Raw genomic sequence first — 26,372 nt, forward strand, 5'->3', positions numbered from 1 at the left:
TCTCGATAAGCTTGACATTCAAGGAGATGGTTAAGAAATTCTACAGGCAGGGCAGCAGAGAGATGGCATGTGTGTGGGTGATCATAAGGCACATTTAGTACTGACATGCTGGTGGGTTAGGAGTTCAAATGACTAGACTGATGAATGTGCTTGACCAGGAGTCCAAGCTGACTGGGTGCTGCCCCAGGGGCCACACAGTAGGTTCTCACAGCCTGTGAGTCTGCTTCCTTTTAAACTGCACGCTATGAGTTGGGGAGGGCCATTCTCAAAACCTCAGGTGGTCCCTTCTGCTCCCCGATAACTGGGAGTTATCAGTTACGTCTCAGGCTCCCTCTGCAGTCACTTATCAAACAGAAAGTCACACCATCTTATTTTCCTTTCTGCATCTCAGGAGAAGATGGTGCCCCTGAAGTCTCAAGTGGCTGCACCCTTCACTTAAGGCAAAACTTCACGTGAGCTGAGAAAAGGTATGTGTGGAGGAGCCACGCTAGCAATGACTTCATTTTGTCTGAAACTTGAAACAAAACCAGGAGAAAGTGAAAATTTTAGCATTTCCATCCAGGCGTGCTCCCACTCTGAGCTTAGAACTCCTGGCTTACCTCCTTGAGAGACGTGACGTTGTTTTGGAAATTTGTGTGTGGTGTGCGGTACAGCCTTTGAACTCAACAAGAATATGATCGTCAGAGTGAAGCTAGCGCAGGGTGAAAGCACAGTAAACATTAGTAAGCTTTATTAATTCTCTTTTGGAAAGAAAGCCTTCTAAATACACCTGGAAGAAGTGTCTCACTGGGAATCACTCAGGTAGTCACCATTTTAGCAATGAGACTTTATTTTCCATCCTTTTGTTTTTTTATAGAAACGTTAAGTGTAAACTAATAATCTCACGAGTCAACACCCTATCACCAGGGTCCAACCCTGTTCTCTCCATTGTCCTCCAGATTACAGACTCTGAACTACAGTTCGTCTACAGCGAGAGTCTAATTTTTTGGAGCTGAATACCTGACTCATCCTTTGTCTTTTATGGGCCCCCCAGAGATCAGGAAGATAAACAGTGGGCCTGGGGTCCCACCTATAAGCTAGTGAACTTGGGACAGAATCCCTGAGCCCTGACTCCCCAGCCAGTGATGGGTCTGCAATTCCTCCTTGAAGTCATAAAGTCAGAGCTGTTACAACCAAGCAGGGAGCTAGAGCACCAATGCTAAGACTAGTGTTTCCATCTATTTTCTGCCATTAATAGGCATCATAGTTCATACTTACTGAGAGTGACTACCATTTCACAAGTTGAATGGTTATTTTACCGCACTTGATTACTGGAGCTATGGGCTTCCCTGGTGGCTTAGGCAGTAAAGAATCTGCCGGCAATGTGGGAGACCCAGGTTTAATCCCTGGGAAGACCCAGGGAAGATCCCCTGGAGGAGGGAATGGCTACCCACTCCTGTATTCTTGCTTGGAGAATTCCATGGAGAGAGGAGCCTGGCAGGCTATAGGCCAGGGGGTCACAAAGAGTCGGACATGACTAAGTGACCAACATTTTCACTTTCACTGAAGTTTTACTCTTGGTGTGGATCAACCAAGTGGTTTGGGTTTTTGTTTCTGAGACGGCAGTCAGAGAAGAAGTTTCTGCCTTAACATGCTTGTGGCACAGAGCTGTGAAAGGGCGGGTAAAGGTGCTCGGAGAGGAGAAGGCTGGTTACAGGTGAGCAGGGGAGGTCTGCTTTGGCTTTGGTGCCTACCAGAGGAATTTCTGATTGCACTTTCTGTGAGTTTAACATAGGCCTCGGGATTTTCAGGGATCACTACATCTGCAAAAAGAGCACAGTCTAAGTTGACAGCTAAGGTCTGCAAACCTGGATCCCCTGATGGCAAGAAAATAACTTTCCTAGAGGGAAAAAAGGAAATTAATCATTCTGGGCCGATAATTCTTGAACATACAGGGAAGTCTGAGTCCGACCACCAAAGGGTTCCTGAAATAAGTCATAATAAAGGCTTTCATTGATGGAGAGTGTTTTATGAGCCAGGCGATGTTCTGGGCACTCGTTTATCCTCACAGAAACCCTACAGGGTGTGTGGAAGTGTTATTCTCATTTTATTGATGAAAAAAACTGAGGCCCAGGGGAATTGTTACTCATTCAAGTTTCTACAGCTAGTAGCGGCATAACTGGAATTGCAATCCATACAGGTTCTAGAGCGGTGCTGTCCAACAGAAATAACATACATTGTTTTAAAGAGTCTAAGAGCCACAATGACAAGTCAAGGGATGAAAATACATTCAATACTTAATTTTACTTCATCAATGAATCTAAAGTATAACATGTAATCAACATAAGTACTATTATTAATATTTTACACACTTGCTTTGTGCTAAGTCTTTGAATTCTGTGTGTTTTTGTAAGGGCACTGGGTGCAGCAAATATCCATCTGCACAGTCACATTTCAGTGCTCAGCTGTCATGTGTGGCTGAGGGACTGCATACTGAGTATTTCTGCTTTAGATGCAAAATGCTTAGTTATTAGGCTGTACTGTAAAAACAAAATAGAAACGAGAGAAATCATTTTCTTTTTGTACAGCATCAGCCTCTTGGGAATCCAAATGTGAACCATCACACAAAGAAAAAGCAGAAATTGTCTTTTAGGGAATGTGTGAGATGCGTTTATAAGGGCTAAAAATCGGCCTCTGGTTATTTACTCTATGTCGACTCACCTTTCTTAAAATGCTCCTCTTTCTCTGTCCACCTCTTCACTATATGTGCTTCCTGAGGCTTCATATGTCTTGATTCCCTTTGTACACTCTTCCTGTGTGGTCTCCTTTCTTTCCTTGGGGACCACTGACATGTGGATAACTATCTAGTCTACATTTCTGGTTCCTGACCCATGTAGCCATCCATTGCTGGCTTTTTCCTATGGGATAGGCCACAGCATCTCAAGTTCAGGACGTGCCCAGAGGAACTCACTGCCTCCTGCTCTCTCACTGCCCTGCTCCGGTGGCTCCACAGCCACCCAGAACATTCTCTCCTACTCGTGGTCCTCAGAGCCTAGGACCACCTGCTTCTTTTACCAAGATGTTCACACCAGAAAAATCACTTCAGCCGCAATCCAATCAGCCATCAGTCACGCAGGAGCTGTCTCATGATTTCTCATAGCTTTCATCTATTCCCAGCGCTGCTTCCTTAGTTCAGGCCATAACCACATCTGTGTCCTGGACTGTAAAGTGATTCCATCTGGACTTTCTTTCAATGTGCCCTTCTCTAGATATTGCTGAGACAGGTTCTTTGAAAACAGACATCAGATCACATTGCCTCCCTCCTTAGAGCCCTGCTGTGACTGTCTAGGGTCTTCACGGTAAAACTGCTTTTCATGATAAACAGGTTGCTGTATGACCAGGCCCTGGTTCGCCCTTCCATCTCCTCTTTGTTCACTCTCCACCTCTCAATCTACAGCCCTGTCATTCTAGACAAACTCCAGGTGACTGAAAGTGCTGAGGCTGGTCATAAAGCTGAGATGGGTGTCCTCTCCTTTCTTCCTCTGGACACTGTCACATCCTCCTGGCTGACTTCTATTCATCCTGCAGGTCTCAGCACAGGTCTCTTCTCTAAAGCCTTTCTCCAAAGCTCCGGCTCAGCCACCCCTGGGCTGTTTTCACATCACCTTGTGTACCCTGCTACTCCAGTGCCAAACATTTCACACAGGTGTTTCTTATTTGTCTGTGTTCCACCCTAGAGTGTTAGGGCTTCCTTGGTAGCTCAGAAGTAAAGAATTTGCCTGCAATACAGGGGATGCAGATTCGACCCCTGGATTGGGAAATCCCCTGGAGCAGGAAATGGCAACCCACTCCAGTATTCTTGCCTGGAGAATCCCACGGACAGAGGAGTCTGGTGGGCTCCAGTCCATGGGATCAAAAAGAGTCGGACACGACTTAGCGACTGAACCACCTCCACACTACCACACTACCACCCTAGAATGTAAGCTCTTTGAAAAGAAAAGGAACTGTGTATTTCCAGTACTTATAAAGCGCCAGTCATGTAGTAAGAATGTAAGCATATGTGGGATAAATCAGTGGTCATATCAATTTTGCATTTGTGAACCATGTAGATATCCAATTACACCATTGAGTCCAAGTTCCCTTGATGGGAGAAGGAAGATGATTCTGCTTAGCTATGGGTTTTCAGGACAGTATCCATTCCTTCGTATTTTCTTTCAAGCTAGCATACGCATAGGAGGAGCTCTTTCCTACCTGATAAGCCAACAGCTCCCCTGAGGTAGAAATCTTTATCTTCCGGACCCTCTTCGTCCTCAGACGGCAGAGTTCTGGACACGGCGGACTCCAGGTCACGGCTGAGGTCATAGTCATGGTCCCATTCCAGGGGGATGGAGTCCACACTGGCGGGGGTGTCTCGTCCAGACCTCTCACTCCGGAGGGGTTGGGCGAGTGAGAGGGAAGGGTTGGAGGAAGGCTGCGGGGAGAGCACGCCGTCCGTGGAGGTGTCCCGCCAGTGGAGGTCTGACAGAGTTCCAGCCTCATCCAGTTCCAGCTCCCGGTCAGAGAGGTCGTGCTCATCATCTGGGAGCTAGAAACGCAGCCAAGACAGCCCTGTTACTGCAGCGGTCAGCTGGTCCCCTCCCCACTCTGTGCTCTGCCTCTCATCAATGTTCAGCACGCAAGCCTAGCTGGACCACATCCCTGTCTTAGTAGGGTTAATTTTAAACTTCCTATCATCGAATAATAAATAAATATCTTCTGAGCACTTTTCAAAATGCCTTATATGTGAATCTAGTAAATTCTCAATTTTATTGCTGGTAAAATGGAGATAATATTAAGACCTACTTCAAAAAATTGACAGAAGATTAAATAAGATACTGTAAATAAAGATAACTTAGTATCTAACCTGCAACACAGTAAGTACTGAATGGCAAAGGTCAGGAGCCAAAGGGAATCACTGATAACACCTTAGCTTTTTACATAAAACCCTGGGCCTTTTACACCTTGTATTCCAGATAGAAAATACACTTTATCACAGAAGATGACAAATATTCTAATAATAACATCTTGACAATGAGCTATGATTATGGTAGCAATTAGGGAAAAAGAAAAGAAAAATAAATTCAGCTAAACAACCACATCAATTGGGCCACTGTTTAACACTGCTCACCTTTATCCCCTTGTTTCCTCTAGAAGCTTCTTGATCTTCCATGGAAGATATGTGCCAAGTACTCTTCTAAGCTCTTTATATGCATGTATGTATATATATATATATATAAATACAAATATATAAATATATATATATTTATATATGAACTCATATCATGCCCAAAGCAATCCTTTCTATGAGATAGGTACAGTTATTAAGCCAGGTTTACATTAACGAAACTAAGGCAAGCCATATGAAGCACTCTGGCTCCAGAGTCCAGTACCCACTAAACGATGCTACTTGATCTCGCATTATTAATTCTCTTTAGACTTCATGACCATGAAAAAACAGTGTCACGTACAGGCAGGCGAATCAGTTTCTTATGGTATCTTTCCACGCGTCCAAAGACCTCCTGACAGTAACGTCGGAGCTCATCCAGCTCTTCCTCAATGACGGCCGCATCCAAGGGCTCACTCTTTTCTATCAGCTGTTCTCCTTGGGCGATTATCTGTTCAATCTTATTGTGGTTCAATGAGATTTCCTGCTGGAAGGCCTAGGGAGCATACCTCTCATGTTAATTTTTCATGACTCACATAAACATGAAGTAACTCTAAGATACATATTAAGAAAAACCATGTAGGGGATACTTAGTTTACCATAGACAAAGACAAGCCAAGAGGCTATTACTTTCTAAAGTAAGCTATAAAATTTTGAAATCAGAACAGGAAGCAGAAATGGAATTGTTAGAATTCCATGACCAGAGAGGCGCCTTTGCCTAATAAAATTTACCACCATGGACAGTGTGGGTAAGAGAATCATAGGAAAAAACATTCAAACCCATCATAAAGTTGAGAGCACTGGCTGTCCCTGATGAAAAGTAATGGCAAGCAATAGAGAGCCACCAGAGTTAATTTAGCATTTTAAAGAATTCTATTCAATATTTAAATTTTAGATTTTCCAAGATGTCAAACATGAGTAAGAAAAACCATCCAAAATCACAATATCACAAATTCTTCTCAGATGATTTGACTATTTCAGGACATAAGTAGGAAAAACTGTAATTATTTGAAAAACAGGTAATTCTGGATTCCTTAGACTTATTTTATATGATTCAAAACAGATAAGCCTCAGGGAACATGTTTCAAGGGATAAATTTTAATTCAACACAAGAATAAACTCTGGAATAGTTGAAATTTCCCAATAATAAAAAGAATGCCAAGGGAGAAAGAGGGCGGTTATAAATGCTATGATCCTGCCAGAGTCCAGATAGAAAAGATTCAACTACCACTTGGTAGAAATTTCCTGCTAAAGCTTTTAAATAGGTATTTTTACCTGTGAAACAACTTGGGAGAGTTGAGGTGAAGGGGAAGGATGGAGAGGCTGGTCTATTAAATAAAATACTGGGGCTATTTTATGATTTTTTTATTCTGAGAATCTAGAGTAAAGGTAATTTCCTTGCTTTATTATGACAACTTTAAAGTCACAGGCACCATGAGTGGTAGTTTAGTTGTTAAGTCCTGTCTGACTCTTGCGACCTCATGCACTGGAGCCAACCAGGCCTCTCTGCCCATGGGATTTTCCAGGCAAGAATACTGGAGTGGGTTGCCATTTCCTTCTCTAAGGCAACATGACTATTCTTATAAAAAAAGTCTACTTATTCTCTTATCTTGGGATGAAAATTTCATAAGCTTCATTGCATATTATTCAAGATATTAAACATTCTTCCTTTGAGGGAATCCTCATATCTAATATATAACCCTCCCCATGTAAAATGCTTCACTCTCCTTTTTCACTTTTATCAAGAGGCTCTTTAGTTACTCTTCACTTAATGCCATAAGGGTGGTATCATCAGTGTATCTGAAGTTATTGATATTTCAGGTTAGTGAAAGTTAGTGAAAGAGGAGAGTGAAAAAGCTGGCCTAAAAATCAACATTCAAAAAACTAAGATAATGGCATCTGGTCCTATCAGTCAGTTCAGTTCAGTCGCTCAGTCGTGTCTGACTCTTTGCGACCCCATGAATCGCAGCACGCCAGGCCTCCCTGTCCATCACCAACTCCCGGAGTTCACCCAAACCCATATCCATTGAGTCGGTGATGCCATCCCAGCCATCTCATCCTCTGTCGTCGCCTTCTCCTCCTGCCCCCAATCCCTCCCACCATCAGGGTCTTTTCCAGTGAGTCAACTCTTCGCATGAGGTGGCCAAAGTATTAGAGTTTCAGTTGCAGCATCATTCCTTCCAAAGAACACCCAGGACTGATCTCCTTTAGAATGGACTGGTTGGATCTCCTTGCAGTCCAAGGGACTCTCAAGAGTCTTCTCCAACACCACAGCTCAAAAGCATCAATTCTTTGGTGCTCAGCTTTCTTCACAGTCCAACTCTCACATCCATACATGACCACTGGAAAAACCATAGCCTTGACCAGACGGACCTTTGTTGGCAAAGTAATGTCTCTGCTTTTGAATATGCTATCTAGGTTGGTCATAACTTGCCTTCCAAGGAGTGAGACTTTTAATTTCATGCCTGCAGTCACCATCTTCAGTGATTTTGGAGTCTGACACTGTTTCCACTGTTTCCCCATCTATTTCCCATGAAGTGATGGGACCAGATGCCATGATCTTCGTTTTCTGAATGTTGAGTTTTAAGCCAACTTTTTCACTCTCCTCTTTCACTTTCATCAAGAGGCTTTTTAGCTCCTCTTCACTTTCTGCCATAAGGGTGGTGTCATCTGCATATCTGAAGTGACTGATATTTCTCCTGGAAATCTTGAGTCCAGCTTGTGCTTCTTCCAGCCCAGCGTTTCTCATGATGTACTCTGCATAGAAGTTAAATAAGCAGGGTGACAATATACAGCCTTGACGTACTCCTTTTCCTATTTGGAACCAGTCTGTTGTTCCATGTCCAGTTCTAACTGTTGCTTCCTGGCCTGCATATAGGTTTCTCAAGAGGTATGTCAGGTGGTCTGGTATTCCCACCTCTTGAAGAATTTCCACAGTTTATTGTTATCCACATAGTCAAAGTCTTTGGCATACTCAATGAAGCAGAAATAGATGTTTTTTTCTGGAACTCTCTTGCTTATTTGATGATCCAGTGGATATTGGCAATTTGATCTCTGGTTCCTCTGCCTTTTCTAAAATCAGCTTGAACATCTGGAAGTTCACAGTTCACGTATTGTGCCTGGCTTGGAGAATTTTGAGCATTACTTTACTGGCGTGTGAGATGAGTGCAATTGTGTGGTAGTTTGAGCATTCTTTGGCATTGCCTTTCTTTGGGATTGGAATGAAAACTGACATTTTCCAGTCCTGTGTCCACTGCTGAGTGCAGCACTTTCACAGCATTATCTTTCAGGATTTGAAATAGCTCAACTGGAATTCCATCACCTCCACTAGCTTTCTGAGTAGTGATGCTTTCTAAGGACCACTTGACTTCACATTCCAAAATGTCTGGTTCTAGGTGAGTGATCACACCATCGTGATTATCTTGGTTGTGAAGCTGTTTTTTGTACAGTTCTGTGTATCCTTGCCATGTTTCTTAATATCTTCTGCTTCTGTTAGGTCCATACCATGTCTGTCCTTTATTGAGCCCATCTTTGCACAAAATGTTCCCTTGGTATCTCTAATTTTCTTAAAGAGATCTCTAGTCTTTCCCATTCTGTTGTTTTCCTGTATTTCGTTGCATTGATCCCTGAAGAAGGCTTTCTTATCTCTCCTTGCTATTCTTTGGAACTCTGCATTCAGATGCTTATATCTTTCCTTTTCTCCTTTGCTTTTCACTTCTCTTCTTTTCACAGCTATTTGTAAGGCCTCCTCAGACAGCCATTTTGCTTTTTTCCATTTCTTTTCCATGGGGATGGTCTTGATCCCTGTCTCCTGTACAGTGTCATGAACCTCCATCCATAGTTCAACAGGTTCTCTGTCTATCAGATCTAGGTCCTTAAATCTATTTGTCACTTCCACTGTATAATTGGAAGGGATTTTATTTAGGTCATACCTGAATGGTCTAGTGGTTTTCCCTACTTTCTTCAATTTAAGTCTGAATTTGGCAATAAAGGAGTTCATGATCTGAGCCACAGTCAGCTCCCAGTCTTGTTTTTGCTGACTGATATAGAGCTTCTCCATCTTTGGCTGCAAAGAATATAATCAATCTGATTTCGATGTTGACCATCTGGTGATGTCCATGTGTAGAGTCTTTTGTGTTGTTGAAAGAGGGCGGTCCTATCACTTCATGGCAAATAGATGGGGAAACAGTGGAAACAGTGACAGACTTTTTTTTCTTGGGCTCCAGAATTGCTGCAGATGGCGAATGTAGCCATGAAATTAAAAGACGCTTGCTCCTTGGAAGAAAAGCTATGACCGGCCTAGACATCATATTAAAAAGCAGAGACATTACTTTGCCAACAAAGGTCCATCTAGTCAATGCTATGGTTTTTCCAGTAGTCATGTATGGATGTGAGAGTTGGACTATAAAGAAAGCTGAGCACCGAAGAATTGATGCTTTTGAACTATGGTGTTGGCGAAGACTCTTTAGAGTCCCTTGGACTGCAAGAAGATCCAACCAGTCAATCCTAAAGGAAATCAGTCCTGAATATTCATTGGAAGGACTGACGCTGAAGCTGAAACTCCAATAGTTTGGCCACTTGATGTGAAGAACTGATTCATTTGAAAAGACCCTGATGCTGGGAAAGATTGAAGGCAGGAGAAGGGGATAACAGAGGATGAGATGGTTGGATGGCATCACGGAGTCAATGGACATGAGTTTGAGCAAGCTCCGGGATTTGGTTATGGACAGGGAAGCCTGCCGTGCTTCATTCCATGGGGTTGCAAAGAGTCGGACATGACTGAGCGACTGAACTGAACTGATGTAAAATGTTTAACTAACCACTGGTTTTTAATTATATATGAAACATATCAAATATACTTAAACATTAATTTGGCACCTAGGAATGCAGTCTGTGCGGAATGAAGTTTCAATATAAGAAAGTTGAACTGGTCTGGATCATGGGAGTCAAACTATCTGAAAGTGCTTGAAACCAACAGAAAAAACCACCATCAAAAATGAAAACGACAGCCTTGCAGATCAAGTTCATACTTAAAGTTTACGTGTTAAGGGGAGTTGTATCTCCTGATAATGCTCTTTATTTCATTTTTAATATTTTTCTGTTTTCTGAATTTCTTTTCAGTCAAGAAGATCTACGTTTTAAAAAAGCAAAGATTCTCATATATAAAATACATAGCCAATGGGAATTTGCTGTATGACTCAGGGAACTCAAACAGGGTCTCTGTAGCAACCTAGAGGGGTGGGGTGGGGAGGGAGCTGGGAGGGAGGTTCAAGAGGGACATATGTATACCTATGGATGATTCACACTGATATTTAGCATAAAACAACAAAATTCTGTAAAGCAATTATCTTTCAATTAAAAACCAAATAAATGTTTTAAAAAAGAACAGTTCTTTAGTATGCTCTTCACAGAAGTATCTATAAATCATTTCCTCTTCAGACTCTCTGCATACCAATTTGAAAAAAAAAAAATCACTGTTATTCTATTACCTTGAGCTGCTTTATTTTAGCTTGAACATCACACTCAGAGAAGTGCTCGATGTTGGTGAGCTGCAGATCCATCTCCGTTAGCCACACCAGAATGCTGTCCCGTGCCGTCTCGAACTCCTCCCGCTGGCCAATGAAATGCTGGAGAGAAAAGAACACAAGTGAAAAAGCCACAGACATGCTGAGATGGAACTGCCAATTCCAGCCTCCTCCTGGGAAGTCATTTCCTCAATGGGCAAAGAGAACACCACAATGTTTTACCAAATAAATCATATGCTAGATACCCGTCTTGTCATCCCCGTCTTACAAAGTCACTGAGATTATGTCCTAACACTCTACTCAAATGGCCCCACTCTGTCCTCCTGGCCTCTAAGCTACAGAGGAGGCGCAGCATGGACCTTGAGTCTGCGCAGGATGGAGGTGACGCGCTTCTGCAGGTTGTCCCATCTCTGGTTGCCTTTGTGAACCGTCTGTTTGAGGCTGCCGGCCGCGTCCGTGCGGTTCTCTCTGGCCAGGCGGCGGTACTGCTTGTTGATCAGCTCCAGCTGGGTCAGGCTCTCATGGACCTGTCGCTGGAAAGCCTATGACCACAAAGAAGCACATCAGCCAGGGAGATCTGAGGAGTGCTCTCAGCAAGGGTGTCTGGGCGTCCCGTTGTGATGTTAGACAGATTGGGAGGTTAACTCTTCCCCTCAAACAGGAAAAGACATTTGGTAACCAGCATAAACTTTCCCTTGTTAAAGAAAACTCATGTTACCCATGTGGCTTAAGAAAGGGAGTTGATCAAACAAAAATACAAAAGAAAATGGCAACCAGTAATAAATATTTGTATAAATACAAATCCGTATATGATACACATATAGAATATGTACATACACATGTAGAACATACACATATTCATATGATACGTGCATATGAAATGTGCACACATACCTATATATGCATATACAAATGACAGCCCACTCCAGTATTCTTGCCTGGAGAATTCCATGGACAGAGGAGCCTGGTGGGCTTCATTCAGTCCATGGGGTCACAGAGAGTTGGACACGGCTGAGCGACTATCACACACTCTGGCTCAGTCGTGTCTGACTCTTTACGACCCCATGGACTGTAGCCTACCAGCGTCCTCCCATGGGATTTCCCAGGCAAGAGTACTGGAGTGGGTTGCCACTGCCTTCTCCAGAGGATCTTCCCCACCCAGGGATCAAACCCGGGTCTCCCGCATTGTAGGCAGAAGCTTTACCGTCTGAGCCACCAGGGAAGTCCTATCACACACTCAGTCACATATATAACACACATGATATACATATGTAATATAGCTTTTAAAATAATAGCCTAAGAACACTTTCCCATAAAGCAAACTGATTACAAAAATATGTTGTTGCTTAGTCACTAAGTCATGTCCTATTCTTGCGACCTCATGGACTATAGTCCGCCAGGCTCCTCTGTCCATGGGATTTCTCAGGCAAGAATACAGGAGTGGGTTGCCATTTCCTTCTCCTATGGATCTTCCCAACTGAGGGATTAAACCTGTGTTCCTGCATTAGCAAGCGAGTCCTTTACTACTGAGCCACCAGGGAAGCCCACAAAAATATGGATGTATGCTGAAACGTGAGTTTAAAATGTTCCAAGTTTCTGATGTCAATACTGAGAAAAAAACATCTATCATAAAACTGCTTCTTTTATTTATAAAATATGTTATTTCCTAAGAAATCCAGAAATTGCCTCAATTCTGGTGTTCTCTTTAAAAAAAAATAAAACTACTTTTTGCAGAATGTCTGAATGTCTTTTAATTGCAAGCTATTACTGACTTTTAAGAACAGCTTAGTAAAACAGAAGGTAACATTACAAAGAAAAAAGTTTCGAACATACTCTATTGTTTTTTTGCTGTGCCCACGAATGATTTGGTTTGTATGAAACATTTTAAAGCTGATGTGACACCTTACAGAGTATTACAGAGTAGAGTCTATGTACTTTGGAGGTTACCCCATGCACACCTTACAGTTTCTGCAGGTAAAGTACTTCTTTTTCTCTGCAATATAGCCTAACCCTAGCAATAAGAGTCATTTGGCCAAAATAAAATGAAGCTTTTACATTTCAAACTTAGGTGTGTGATTTATGACCAACTTTTATTCTGGCATTGGATAGAAAATTGTGTGACTAATTGAAATGCACTCATCGAAATCCCAAACTTTTGCTTCCTTTGGCTTATCACACTGTTTACATGCTACCAAACTCCTGCCTCTGAGATGGCTTTCCTCCTGAGAGTCGTTTTAAGAGCCGTCATCTGAGTAAATTCAACCATCTATTTTATAAAACTTCAAATTATTTCCTCAGAAAAGGAAATAGTAAGGAAAGTTCAGCTTTTGCAATTACTGGAAGTCACAGAATATATGTTCTCACTGAGGTGAAGGTGGGCATAACAGGTGGGGACCCCAGCACCCCTAGATCTGTCCCCAATGTTTGTGAAATTGAACAGGCAAAAATTGCCCTCAAAATTTCATTTTTGTAATTTATTTTTCTCTTAAGAAAATTAACTACAAAGAAAATAATAAAATCAATCATTATATCTAGCTAGTTGTATAAATAGCATTTATATTTATAAATAGCATATATATATAATGCTATATTTATACAGCATTATATGAATAGCTAGTTATATAAATAGCATTATAAGCTTAACTATATGGCTAACCTTTGTCATAAAGTCTTGAGTCTAAAATAGCATCATAAAAGATCTTACATAATCTTCTTTGTAGTGGAAGCCGATTATAGAAGGTTTAACCTTTATGAAGCTGTGAGTAATAAGATGCAGTACAAGAATATTTCCACTAGCACTGGTTCACACCAGGATAATCTGAAATCTACTGCAGAGTTTATTGTGGCTTTTTACTAGAATTTTACTAAGGAAAAGCCTTTTAGATAGGAATTCTTTTCCCCCGAGATTTAGTGGAATAGTTATATATAGGTCCATATTCAGACAGCAGAGTAACTCTTGTTTATTTCACAAGTATTTGAACACTTGTATAGCGTGTGTAGCTATCCATCTATGACTCTTAGATTTTAAACCCTACAAGAACAAAAACCAAACTTCACATTCACTATAACAGGTCTCAAAAAAAAAAAAAAAAAAAAAAGGCTGGTTAATTGCTATTACAAGGTAAAAATGAATCCAGCTGAATTTGGTTGGAATTTTTAGTCTTATTTTAAAATATCTCAGGGAGCTTGGGGCAGACTTGGCAACCAAGAATGATTTTTGTAAGATAACATGCATCGGAACTGTTCACGGTTAATATACATGAGAACACAACTGCCAATCAATGGATATTGACTGGCAAAGAAACTTCAAATTAAAAAATGGTCAACTTTAGGGACCAGTCCTCGGTGAAAATGAGAGGCAGTTGAGAACTGGGGTTTCCTATCACAGTGATAGAGCAGATGTGAGACTGCCCACACAGGCAAGGAACTAGAATCAGTTACTGAATGATTGCTTTCTTGATGAATATGATTATACTGCTGCTATTTTTCTCTATAAATTTGAAAAATCTTAGTGACTCAATGGTGCTGTTCCTCATTTATAATTACAGTTGGTTTATGATTTAAAATATTTGATCAATTCTGGAGTCAATTCCATTTATCAATGATTAAAAGATAAGAGGAGACTGGTGGGCTACAGTCCATAGGGTCGCAAAGAGTTGGACATGACTAAAGCAACTTAGCATGCACTTACACACACACACAAACACACACATATACATGTATATGTATACATACACACACAGTCCAGTTAAGTGAAAAAAATCAAGAAAATATATTGAACACACACACACATATTATAGTTGTTATAGTATGGAATGGCATCATATTTGAGTCTTAGAAACTTGATTATAAAGCACTGTGAAGTTAAAAGAATGCCAAGATCATTTTTGGGGAATCACGATTCCTGTTTTCTAACAGGTTTCCCTTCATTACTACTTTATTTGTAATTCTTGATAATTTTAAAGTAAAAACTTCCTTTGTCTTCTTTACATATCATGATGTAATAAGAAAGATGACCAGAAAGTCATCACCTAGCTGTCTGAACAAATAGTATGTGGGCAAACAGTTTGTTTGGGTCTTGAGACACCAGAGACCAGCTGGCTACTCTCATAGCAAAATAAAGATGAAATATTTGGCATTGAAAATCACCTCAAATTTCTTTAGTTCCTCCTTGGCAACTGTATAGAGCACCCCGGAAGAGCTGGGAAAGGCAGCTGTCCTTTCTGAGATCTTGAGCCAATCTTCAAAATGAGAAAAGTCATCCAGAAACTTCTGCCACAATCGCCATGTCTCTTCAATTCTGAGACAGAAAGGAAAGAACAGAATCTGATTGTTTGAGACTGTTTATGCTCCAGAGCCCTGTCCGATGCCTGCAACCAGGATTAAGAGTGCCCAAAACGAGCAGCTGCTGTGCCAAGCAGTAACTAACTGTGCCTTGAGTCAAATTCGCCCAGACTGAAAAAGAAACAACTGTTTGACTGAAATGAAACAGCTGTGTGAGTGTGTGTGTGTGTGTGTGTGTGTTTAAACACACGTCCTGCAGCTCTGGGTTTGGAACAAGTCAAACTGAATCTGATAAGCACATGGTATGAACTGTTCTGGATATGTGCAAGGAAGTTTAAAAGTATAACACTCTGCTCTCAGTGCACACTCATCCGGAGGTTCCCTGGACTAAAACTAAGGTATGAAAATTCATTGAACATCATTCACCCTCATCAAAATCAACCAATGACGGCAAGACAAATATTAAGCTTTCAGGAGGTCCCCAGAGAGCATGAAGATTCTGTGCCTTAAGTCATTGTGGTCACTTTCTAACACATCACTAATTTTTTACCACTTTGAATTTCAAAAGGCTTCAAGAGAAGTCCTTTTGTTTTATTATTTCCTTTTTAATGAAAGAAAGTTACTTTTTTACACCACGGATTATATAACATAATACTTGTTCAGCAAGGGCATGTTTTAATTTTTCTAATTTTATTTAAACTGTTAGGTCAGGTGTCACTTGGCTTGTTATATTTATAAGTGACCTTTATATCTACTTATGTTTCTAACTGAACGTAGATGACAAGTTTGGGAAACTGAGGCTATATTTGGACATTGCAACCAAAAGGAAATGGTGAATAGCAGATACCCTGGATAAATTTATTTATTGATTTTTTTGTCCTTCCTCTGTTTCAGCTGTGTGCACATCCCCACTTACTTGAGTCTCCTTTCCATGGACATGGCACAGATGTTTCTCCATCGGCGGTCCAGGTTTCGCGTAGCCTGCTGGATGGAATCGCACTCGGCGTCTGTAGCGCAGGCATCACAGTCATGGAGAAGTACCTCGCACAGGTTGAGCACAGAGGCCACTCCTGTGCTGTGTTTCTCGATGTCTCTCTGAAGCTCCTGCGGGGAAGGAGATGTGCTTTATTCAAACACTTGTTTACCAATGGGAAGAAACTGCAGCAGTATTCACTGACTCAGAAATGGTTAGGCAAAACCTTGACAAGTATTTCATTTCATTGAATGCACGAAGCTTCTTCAACTTCCTTTATGAAATACTGCAAGCTCAAAAGTATGAGAAAATGAGTCTCGAAATATTTGGCCTATGTGAGCCATGCCAAAATATCAACTGAACAAGTAAGACCACATCAACTGTGCAGAGTAAAATGAGCTTCTTTAGTGGCTGAACAACGAATCTTGCCCCAGTTTTTACTTCACAGATATATCACTTCCATTCCAATCCATAGATCAATCAAAGGAGTACGTGTGCTCCTGTTAAGAGCCGGCACTCACTTTGATCTCCAAGGATCTGCAAACTGTTTTAAACAGTTAATTCCACCATCATTAAAAGGTACCATGGTTTAAGGGACCTTGGTTTTCTACCATGTATGACATCATTATCAGCAGCTTCCTCAATGACCAAATTTAAATGTAGGACAGAAGGAAGATATGAAATAGGATGATAAAGTTCAATTCTGTAATATTTTATGTTTTAGGGCCAGCAATTCCTGTGATAAATCCTATATAACTGAAAGCGGTTGTGCAAGAGATTTGAAAGAACAGTTTAGTGAAATAGAAATATTTGACTGAACTTATTTTCTTGTGCCTAGTTTATGAAATTTCCAAAGTTAATCAATGGCACTATTATTGCATTCAACAGTAAGCTACAGTTTGTGAAGAAGACATTGGGATCTGGTGTTAAGGAGAAAAGCAGGAAGAAGAATCTACATACAAGAATATAAATCCCAGTTACCTGAATAAGTTGAGGAATTATCAAGAGAAAAAAAATTAGGCAAATTCAAGAACTGTATAAGAGAAAAGGAAAATACCTTGAGGACCTGAATGAATAGGACAAGCAAAACACTGCACCAGTCGGCCTCCTTTGTAATAATGGAATACTTAGAGTAAATTGAGTTAAAAGCTCAACAGAAAAATAATGTATATTTTGTTACACTCTGTGCAGTTAATATGGTAGAATGGAAGACTTGATATGGTAGAACTCTGGGCAAATTCAGTGCCTTAAACAAGAAAGATAAACATTAATCTGTTGATGGCTACTTAGGTTGCTTACATGCATTCACTTGTAAACAATGCTGCAATAAACACAGGAGTGGAGATATCTTTTCAAGATAGTGATTTTAGTTCCTTCAGATATATACCCCAAAAGTGGAACCGTTAGAACACATGGTAGATCCAGTTTTACTTTTTTGAGGAACATCTATACTCTCTTCCATAGTGGCTACACCAATTTACATTCCCACCAACAGTACCTAAGGGTTCCATTTTCTCTAAATCCTTGCCAGTACTTTTTAATCTCTTGTCTTTTGATAATAGCCATCCAACAGGTGTGAGGTGATATCTCACTGTGTTTTTTATTTGCATTTCTACCATGATTAGTAGGATCTTTACATGTACCTGTTGGCAATTTGACTATAATCTTTTAAAAAATGCTTGTTCAGGTCCTTTGCTCATTTTTAAATTGGATAATTTTTTTTTTTTTTTGCTATTGAGGTGTATATATGAGTTTCTTGTGCATCTTAGATACTAACCCTTGATCAGATATGTGGTTCGAAAATATTTTCTCTCATTCCTAGGTTGCCCTTGCATTTGGTTGATCATGACTTTTGCTGTGCAGAAGCTTCAGAGTTTGATTTAGTCTTACCTGTTTCATTATTGCTTTTGTTGGCTGAACTTCCAAAAGTCATCGCTAAGACCAATGTTAAGGAGCCTTTTCCCTATGTCTTCCTCTGGGTTGCAAGTCTTAAATTTAAGCCTTTAATCCATTTCAAATTAATTTGTCTATGTCGTGTAAGATAGAGGTCCAGTTTAACTCTTTTGCATGTGAATATCCAGTTTTCCCAACACAATTTTTTGAAGAAACTATCTTTTCTCCATTGAGTATCCTTATTAGTCAAATATTAGTGGACTGCACATGTGGGTTTATTTCTGGGCTCTCTATTCTGTTCCATTGGTCTGTGTGTTTGTTTTTAATGCCAGTACCATACTTTTTTGATTACAAAAGCTTTGTGATATTAACTTGATTTTTTTTTTCCTATTTCTGTAACAAGTGCCATTGGAATCTTCACAAGGATTGCATTTAATCTACAGATAGCTTTGTATGCACATTTTAGCAATATTAATTCTTCCAATCCATGGGATATCTTTCCATTTGCTTGTGTCTTATTCAGTGTCTTTCATCAGTGTCTTACAGTGTCAGAGTACATATCTTTCATCTCCTTAGTTGAATTTATTCCTCAAGCATTTCATTGTTTTTGATGTCATTGTAAATGGACTTTTTCTCTTTATTTTAGAGATACTTCATTGTTAAGTGTTCGGAAACACAATGATTTCTGTATGTTGAATTTGTATGCTACACCTTTCCTGAATTTATTAGTTGTAAAAGGTTTCTGGTGGAGTCTTTAGGATTTTTCTATGTGTAAGACCATGCCACATGCAAACAGAGACAATTTTACACCCTCCTTTCTGATCTGGATGCCTTTTATTTCCTTTCTTGCCCAGTTTCTCTGACGAGGCTTTCCAGTGCCACGTTGAATAGAACTGGTGAGAGTGGGCACCCTTGTCTTGTTTTCACCTTTCATCCCTGAGTATGATGTTAGCTTTGGGTATGTCACATATGCCCTTTATTATGCTGACGTCCATTCTCTCTATACCCAGTTTGTTGAGCGTTATCATTTGAATGTTGTCAGTGGTTTCCCTGCATCTATTGTGATGATCCTACAATTTTTATTTCATTTTAGTAATGCAATGTATTATATTTACTGATTTGCATATGTTGAAACATTCTTGCACTCTAGGAATGAATCCAACTTAATTACAGTGTATAATCTTTTAAAGTGCTGCTGAATTTGGTTTGTCAGTACTTTATTGGGAGTTTTTGTATCTATATTCATCAGGCATATTGGTTGATAGTTTTCCTATGGTGTCCTTATCTGGTTTTGGTATTTGCTGGACTCATAAAATGAGTTTGAGAGCATTCTTTTCCCTTCAATTTTTTGAAAGAGTGAGATGAAATGGCTGTAAATGTCTGGTAGATTTCACTTGTGATACCAGGTCATAGAAATGTCCAGTCTTGGACATTTCTTTGTTGGGAGGTTTTTGATTATTGATTCCACCTCCTTATTCATTATTGCTCTGTTCAGATTTTCTATTTCTTCAAGATCCATTCTTGGTAGATTGTATGCTTCTAGGAATTAGCCATTTTTCCTAGATTGTCCAATTTTTTGTCTTATAACTGCTCATAGTAGTCTTTTATGATCTTTGATATTTCTTGTAACGTTTCCATTTCATTTATAATTTTTAAAATAATTTATTTTGGTCCCTATATTTTTTTCTTGGTTCAGCTCAGTTCAGTTCAGTCGCTCAGTCGTGTCCGACTCTTTGTGACCCCATGTATCACAGCACACCATGCCTCCCTGTCCATCACCAACTCCCAGAGTTTATTCAAACCCATGTGCATAGAGTCAGTGATGCCATCCAGCCATCTCATCCTCTGTCGTCCCCTTTTCCTCCTGTCCTCAATCCCTCCCAGCATCAGGGTCTTTTCCAATGAGTCAACTCTTTGCATGAGGTGGCCAAAGTATTGGAGTTTCAGCCTCAGCATCAGTCCTTCCAATGAACACCAGGGACTGGTTTCCTTTAGCATGGACTGGTTGGATCTTCTTGCAGTCCAAGGGACTCGCAAGAGTCTTCTCCAGCACCACAGCTCAAAAGTATCAATTCTTCGGTGCTCAGCTTTCTTCACAGTCCAACTCTCACATCCATACATCACCACTGGAAAAACCACAGCCTTGACTAGACGGACCTTTGTTGACAAAGTAATATATCTGTTTTTTAATATGCTATCTAGGTTGGTTATAACTTTCCTTCCAAGGAGTGAGCATCTTTTAATTTCATGGCTGCAATCACCATCTGCAGTGATTTTGGAGCCCAGAAAAATAAAGTCTGACACTGTTTCCACTGTTTCCCCATCTATTTCCCAATGAAGTGATGGGACCAGATGCCATGATCTTCGTTTTCTGAATGTTGAGCTTTAAGCCAACTTTTTCACTCTCCTCTTTCACTTTCATCAAGAGGCTTTTGAGTTCCTCTTCACTTTCTGCCATAAGGGTGGTGTCATCTGTATACCTGAGGTGATTGATATTTCTCCTGCCAATTTTGATTCCAGCTTGTGCTTCTTCCAGCCCAGCATTTCTCATGATGTACTTTGCATAGGAGTTAAATAAGCAGGGTGACAATATACAGCCTTGACGTACTCCTTTTCCTATTTGGAACCAGTCTGTTGTTCCATGTCCAGTTCTAACTGTTGCTTCCTGACCTGCATAAAGGTTTCTCAAGAGGCAGGTCAGGTGGTCTGGTATTCCCATCTCTTTCAGTATTTTCCACAGTTTATTGTGATCCACACAGTCAAAGGCTTTGGCATAGTCAATAAAGCAGAAATAGATGTTTTTCTGAAACTCTCTTGCTTTTTCAATGATTCAGCAGATATTCTAGCTAAAATTTGTTGTCAATTTTGTTTATAGTGCCAGAGAACCAACTCAGTTTTGTTAATCTTTTGTATTGTTTTTTTATTCTTTATTTCATTATTTCTGATCTACTCTTTATTATTTCCTCTTTTCTGTCAACTTTGGGCTTAGCTTATATTTATTTTTCTAGTTCCTTGAGTTGAGTTAGGTTGTTTATTTGAGATCTTTATTTCTTAATAGAGGTGTTTATCTCTATAAACTTTTCTCCTAGAACTGCTTTTGCTATATCCCTTAAGTTTTGGTGTGTTGTGTTTCCTTTTTTATCTCCAGATGTTTTTAATTTCTCTTTTGATTTTTTCTTTGATCCACTGGTTAAGAGTGTGTTGTTTAATTTCCATGTATTTGTCAATTTTCTAGCTTTCTTCCTGTGATTAATTTTTTAATTAATTAATTTTAATTGGAGGCGAAATTACTTCACAATATTGTGGTGGTTTTTGCCATACATCAACCTGAACCAGCCATGGATGTCTAATCTCATATTGTGGTTGGAAAGACACTTGATATAATTTACACTTTCTTGAATTTATTGAGACTTGTTTTGTGGTCTAACATATAATCTATCCTGGAAAATGTTCCATGCTCTGAGGTTGGGGTGGGGCAGGGTGTGCTACTGGTTGGGCCCTACCATCAGCTCTGATTGTATGAGGTCACAAGCTACGTTTACTGGCAGGGCAGTGTCACTGGTTGGACTCATGACTGGGCAGGGCTATAGGCTGGTCTCTGCAATTGCTCTTGATGGGGTCTCAGCCTGTGCTCCCAGACTGGAGGGTGATGCTGGCGGGACTCTGTTCAGGTGAGGCTTCAGGCTGTGCTCTGTGATGATGCAAAGCTGCGGCCTTGGAATTGGGCAGGCCCATAAACAAGGCTTTGCCATCAGGTAGGCCCCTGGCTGTGCTCCCCTGTTGGGCAAGATTACTGGCCAGACTCTCTGATTACGAGAGCCCTCCAGCTGAATCCCACAGTGAGTGGGTCTAGAGACTGTGTTTCATGGTCAAGCTGGGTTGTTGTCTAGGCTTTCTTGATAAGAAAGGCTTGTTGGGTGGGGCCATAGCCTAGGTTTCAGGCTGTGTTGAGCAATCAGACAAGTCCCTCAGTTGGACTCCACCACTGAGTAGGGATTGTAGGTTGGGCTGAGGCTGTCCAGGGTCACTGTTCAGGCTCCCTGGCTATGCAAGGCCAGAGGCTATGCCCAACAGTTGTTAGGGCTACTGGCTTGGCTTCCTCCCCAAGCAGGGCTGTTGGATGGGCTCCATGGCTGCCTGGGTTCTCTGGCCAGGCTTCCTGGTGGGGTCGGGTGGAGACAGTGTTCAGCTGTTGGGTGGGGCTGGGCATCTGCCTCCCTGCCTAGGCCGAGAAAGATCAAGGCCAGTTGTCTGGGGACCCAAATCAGGTAAAGCTGCCAAGTGAGTCTGCAGGCTAGACAGGGCCACTGGTTGGGCTCTGCTGATGAGCAGAGGCGCTGGCTAGGATCTCTCTTTGGGTGCAGCTGCAAGCAGGAATGCAGTTCCACCGAGACCTGAGTGTGGGTGCTGTAAGCCCCCATGCCTTCTCCATCTTATCAGATTCCCTAAAGATGGGCCCTACAGATTTCTTCCCTGTGAAGTGAGACCCCACTGGGCCTCCTGGGAAGCATCACACAGTCCTGCGGAAGCTGGACGTCCACCTGGGACATTCTCTTTTTCCACTGGAAAAACCACAGGCCTGGGCGGTCCCCTTGGTACAGAGCTGTGCCAGCCTGGGGAGGGTGATGGGGGCAGAGTGCAGCCACTCCTGTCATCTTCTAATGTGGGCCTTCCCAGTCTCTGTGGTCCAGGGGGTGCCACAGCCTCAGCCTGGGTTCTGGGGTTCTCACAGGGGTGCTCTGTCTATGGATGGTTGCTTGTTGGTCTTCTTGTGATGGGGACTTGAGTCAGGAATGGCTTAGGCCACCATCTTGATAACATCACTCCTCTATATGCTTTTGAGTCTATCTCAGAGCAGAGATTCAAGAGTGGAATCCAGCACCGGCGTGTGAAACCCAGACTCTGACACATGGCTGGGAGCCCAGCGTTGACACCTCTCATCGACCCAGTCATGGGGGCCCTCCATAGTTTGGTGAGATTTACTTCCAGGTGCTTGGCCAGGTTCCCACAGTAACTATTGGAGAAAAGTCTCCATGTGCTTCTGCTCAAAAGTTTTTGTTCAAATCAACATTAAAAAATAAAGCTTGAGGGATTTTATAATTATATAAAAAACCAAACACAGATCACAATTTTAGTCTCAGCTTTAACTTCCATTGGTAACGGTCTCCAATTGCCCCACAGTGTCTCCGGATTCATTATTTTTCACTTATAACACAGAGAAATCTGACAAAACATCCTCTGAAGCCACCTCAAGCCTTATATACTTCTGCCCAATTAAATTTGTAAGTACATTGGCAGTAAGAATTAAGTAAGAATTAAGTACATTGGCAAGACAGACATAGAGAAACTCCACATAGGAAAATGGAAGAAAATCTGTTCATTTAAATATTTGTCAGAATTTTTCCCCTTTGGAGACAGAGTACTTTTTCTGTTTTTTTAAAGCATGGATCCAATATGCTATATATACATTTTTTTTTAAACAAAATCTATGGTCAAATATTTTCCATAAAGGAAACTAGTAAATATGATATGATTAAAGTAAAATCTGCTAAGCACCCACTTTGTGCTGGACATTGTGCCAAGTGCTTTTCTTGCTAACCGGTAATAACACTGTGAGTCATGTACTCTGATTCTTAGCATCCTACCTGTAAGGAAGTTGAGGGTTAAAAGAGTTCATTGCTTTGCTCCAAGTCACACAAAAAAGTGGTAAGGCCAATATCTGAATCCAGAAAGTCTTTACTTTTAACTGTTAGTGTACAGTTGTTTATCTTTTTGCCTTTAAACTTTAGAAGTCTATATGAACATTTATTAATATATTAAAAATCTACTGATCCTTTAATTAAGTAATGCCCTTTTCATATCAGATTCTTCACCAGAAATAACCATTTCCATCTCTTGTAGCTCAGTTTTCTGGTTTTTATTTCTGTTTTTCTAAGTAACATGTTTATATTAGTATTTCTTGATTTTTAAATGTTAGACATTATCAGTGAGTCTACAGTAGGGAAGGAATAAACTTCTACATGACTCACCAGGCTCCAATTATTGGTTTAGCACCTCTTATAGCTAAAGCAATAATCATTTCTTTGCAAGATTACAGTTCTTTAATATTTTTCACACTTGAACTACAAAATACGTTATGGTTATATTTCTTTTCTTACACAACTTTTTGTTTTCTAAAATCAATAGTTCTTCATTTCTCTCTCTATCTCTCTCTCTCTCTCCCTTGCTCTCTTTTTCTCTTTAGAATTTGTATTGCTAATTTACATTGCATTCTTTCTCTTATGGTGCTAATAAAGCTCCTTCCAAGAATTCCTTGTTGCCAGGGGGAAGGATGGGAAGATGGAGGTAGGGAGTTTGGGATGGACATGTACATACTACTATATTTAAAATGGGTAACCAACAAGGACCTACTGATAGCACAGGAAACTCTGCTCAATATTATGTGGCAGCTTGGATGGGAGAGGAGTTTCGGGGAGAGTGAATACATGTATAAGTATCGCTGAGTCCCTTTGCTGTTCATCTGAAACTATCACATTGTTAATCAGCTATATCCCAATACAAAATAATTAAAAAAAAAAAAAAAAAACTCCTTCCAGTATGGTTAAGTCCATCAGGTCCCCTAGTTCAGCTGTTTTCTTCCTTGGAGACGTCCCTTTTAGGGTGCACAGACTCCCTACTCCTGTCTGGACAGGTTCTTGCTAGAAGACAGAACCACTGTCATCTGGGACTTTCCTTTACCATCACCCTGGGGATTTCCTTCTTTCTCTCCTGAATATTATTTTTCCTCTCATTTCACTATACGTAGCATATCCTTCATTAGATTCTTGTGAATGTGTGCAGAGAAGGCTAACTATTTTATATATTAAGTGGCAGATATAATATTCTAAATCATAAACTATCTTCTAACTTGTAGAAGGCATTCTGCCATTGTATACTAGCTGCCATCATGGTTTTGGAGAAATCAAACTTTTTCATCTTGGAAACCTTAAAATCTCTTTATCCATCTTCTGAAGTTTTGTAATAGCTTTGCTTTGTGTTAATTTTCCAGGGCGCTTGTAGGGTTTGTGCTCTAGAAGTGTTTAGTTTTCATTTTGGGAATTTTTTTCCTGCTTTACTCCTTTGATCATTTCTTCCTTTCCACTTTATTTGGGAGAGGGAGAGGGCTTTTACAGCATAACTGAATTGGATTTTGAAACTCTTGCACGAATCCTGGCTGCAGGCTTAACCGGATGCAGTGTGGTGGGAGTCAGACCATTTGGTACAGTCTTCCACTTATTCCCTCTATTTTTAATAGAGTGGTTCAAGCACTGATGGCATCCTGTATTATCAAATTAAAGGTCCCTCTGGTTTGCCTGACTAGCTGGGCTTAGGCGGGATCTGCTCACTGAACCACTCCTTTTTCTGACCTTCGAGCAATCTTCCCTTTAAAGCCCTGCAGACTTGATAGTTCCACTTCCCAAGCGAGACTTCTGGGAACTCCGTCTGCAGCAGGAAGCAGCTGTCTTCCTCCTCCATTCTGCTAGCACCATCGCTATTTTATCTACTATCCATCTTCCAAATTCTCTTGGATGTCTGTCAGCTCTATTATCTTCTGTTTTTTTTTTTGCTGTTTAGGGTTTTGACCTTTTATCCCCTTTGCTATCACTTTATTGGGGTTTTAGTAACAGGTAGAACTGTAAATGCATGTCATCAATTTACCATTTTTAACTAGATACTGTTTTGGTTTTCTCACATTTGCTAAATCACAATACTGGCCATTAGCATCACTTGTCTATATCATTACCATGTTCTCCAGGAAAATGTGGGAAAAACTTGAGGCAAACCACAACCCCCAGGGTTACTCATTAGAGTCCTTCAGAGGATTTTAATCTTACAAGTGAAAAATATCCTGCTAACAATTTCTTACAAAAGAAATGCTAATTTAAATATCAAAGTAACCCCAACTCCTAAAAACTGTATTTTAATATCTATTCTCTTTGGTTTAAATAGTTTATAAAGTACATAAAACATTTCATAGGACTGAAGAAATAGGTATATTTATACATTTTGTAAAATTAAGGAACTTGAATAAAATGGCTTAATGTAATGGAAATAACTGAGATCGGTAGAATTTTCAAAGATAATTTAAAAGCATGAAATAGCAATACATCTTATGGGGGATGTATGGCGTTGATTACTGACAGCTGGAGTCTACTATGCTGTATAAGAATCAGCAAGGACAGTGGGAAGTGAAAATCCGTTCTGCATGTATTTTTCAGGGTTACCCTCTTTTGCTTTGTTGGGTTGGGTATGGTGTTGTGTTTGCTGCACACGTGAAGATGACATTATAGTCTGTGGTCTGTAGGTCATGCAATCCTCCTTGCAAAATTAAATTATTTAGACTCTAGAAACTCGATAAGCATGCACTGTGATCTCTCTCAAAAACACTGTGTGCAGAACATAGAAAAGGGCTCCTAAGACTATGGCTGCGGGTTAATGACTCACAAATAAATAAACAAAGCTGTTAGCACTGTTC

At 40.6% G+C, this 26,372-nt stretch overlaps 1 protein-coding gene and 1 long non-coding RNA gene across 23 annotated transcripts in view; one reads left to right on the forward strand and one right to left on the reverse strand.

Moving 5' to 3' along the window:
• Positions 1-26,372, reverse strand: part of SYNE1 (spectrin repeat containing nuclear envelope protein 1) — a 503,306-nt gene that overhangs the window by 24,061 nt on the left and 452,873 nt on the right. For 18 of the 22 annotated variants that reach the window (XM_024997066.2, XM_024997067.2, XM_059889950.1 and 15 more), the window contains 7 exons: positions 15,908-16,095; positions 14,857-15,007; positions 11,067-11,249; positions 10,672-10,809; positions 5,487-5,678; positions 4,231-4,564; positions 1,734-1,802 (listed from right to left, as the gene is read on the reverse strand). In XM_024997066.2, the coding sequence (XP_024852834.1) occupies positions 1,734-1,802; positions 4,231-4,564; positions 5,487-5,678; positions 10,672-10,809; positions 11,067-11,249; positions 14,857-15,007; positions 15,908-16,095 (1,255 nt within the window). The remainder of the gene's footprint in view (positions 1-1,733; positions 1,803-4,230; positions 4,565-5,486; positions 5,679-10,671; positions 10,810-11,066; positions 11,250-14,856; positions 15,008-15,907; positions 16,096-26,372) is intronic. The other 4 variants (XM_059889951.1, XM_059889944.1, XM_059889946.1 and 1 more) reach the window with 1 other exon arrangement.
• Positions 40-17,316, forward strand: LOC132346138 (uncharacterized). The gene is made up of 2 exons (XR_009495876.1): positions 40-467; positions 15,886-17,316. It is a non-coding gene; the product is annotated as an uncharacterized lncRNA (long non-coding RNA).

This window comes from Bos taurus, chromosome 9 (assembly GCF_002263795.3).
Source record: "Bos taurus isolate L1 Dominette 01449 registration number 42190680 breed Hereford chromosome 9, ARS-UCD2.0, whole genome shotgun sequence".
Taxonomy (NCBI): domain Eukaryota; kingdom Metazoa; phylum Chordata; class Mammalia; order Artiodactyla; family Bovidae; genus Bos; species Bos taurus.